The 1236-nt window shown below is 48.9% G+C and overlaps 1 protein-coding gene across 1 annotated transcript in view; it reads right to left on the bottom strand.

Moving 5' to 3' along the window:
* Window positions 1–300: 300 nt before the first annotated feature.
* The window catches only part of abhd17c (abhydrolase domain containing 17C, depalmitoylase), a 2319-nt gene continuing 1383 nt past the window's right edge, over window positions 301–1236 (bottom strand). Inside the window, exons 2-3 of the mRNA XM_037697334.1 lie at window positions 835–1014; window positions 301–520 (exon numbers count right to left, since the gene is read on the bottom strand). Coding sequence (XP_037553262.1) covers window positions 301–520; window positions 835–1014 — 400 coding nt within the window. The remainder of the gene's footprint in view (window positions 521–834; window positions 1015–1236) is intronic.

A 1236-nucleotide genomic window follows, 5' to 3' on the forward strand; every position in this document is an offset into this window, starting at 1 on the left:
TTAGACAACATGTAACTACTAAGACCACAGGTAACTTGTTAAGTAGTGAGACCACATGTAACTAGTTATACCACATGTTGTAATAAGTTAACTAGTTAGACATAAAGTAACTGGTTAGACCACAGGTAACTTGTGAGGTTAACTAGTTAATTGTGGCTATGTTCCTGCAGCAACCACCACATGTTCTTCTGCCTGGGATCACTCAGCAGAACCTGAACTTCATGTCCACCTGTCCGTAGTCCCTGACCAGTGGGGTTCTGGCTCCTAGACGAGGAAGAGGAGGCTGAGATGAAGCTGCGATCAGGAGGTGAGGAGTTCGAAGGAGATAAACCTTTTGAGTCTCTCCAGGTACTGGGCGTAGAGTTCGATGTCATTGTGACCCGCCCCCTCCACCCAGAGAGGCTCCACGGCCCGCGGGCAGCGCTCGTACATGGCCAGTCCGTGAGAGAAGTCGATCACCTCGTCTTCGGTACCATGGATCACCAGAACCGGAGAGGCCACCTTAGATACCTTTTCAATGCTGTGAAGGAGAGAAGAAGACAAGAAACTGTTAGAAAACCTGGATGAGGCAAAAAGAACTAGGTGGTCTCAGAACCATTCTTCACATGCTGAATCCTAATGGGCTCCTTGGCAGCAGACCTATGAGACTCCACTGTTGGAGACAGTTTCCAACTCTGAAACTGTTGGTGTTCGACATTTCATCCAGTTTCATCATTCTTCTCAACAACCAACCTACATCTCCAAAGTGTCACACTTCATTCAGAGGAACAAAAAGAGAAAAGTCCTGAAGCAACCAGTGGTCTTGCTGGGACCTGCAGAGTGGTTCCCACTCACCTGGGGAAGGCGTCAAAGCAGTAGGTCGTTCGGGTATTGGGGAAGGCCACCCGGAGCCCAGACATGAGTGGGGAGTGGAGGATGACAGCAGCACATTCGTAACGAGCAGCCAGGTCGATGGTGGGCACTGTGCCGATGCTCTGACCGTACAGGATGATGTTCTCTGGAGTTACACTGTACCTGAAGGAACGAGACCAGATGGGACAACACTCATCATACATGATATCATCCTATGCAAACCTCACACTACAAAGACCTGACCCTACAGAACTCACAGTACACATACATGACCTTACAGACCTCACACAACAAAGACCTGACCTTACAGACCTCATAGTACACAGACCTGACCCTACAGACCTCTACACATACATGACCATACAGACCTCACAGTACACAGAC

This window comes from Nematolebias whitei, chromosome 2 (genome assembly GCF_014905685.2).
Source record: "Nematolebias whitei isolate Nwh7 chromosome 2, NemWhi1, whole genome shotgun sequence".
Classification (NCBI taxonomy): domain Eukaryota; kingdom Metazoa; phylum Chordata; class Actinopteri; order Cyprinodontiformes; family Rivulidae; genus Nematolebias; species Nematolebias whitei.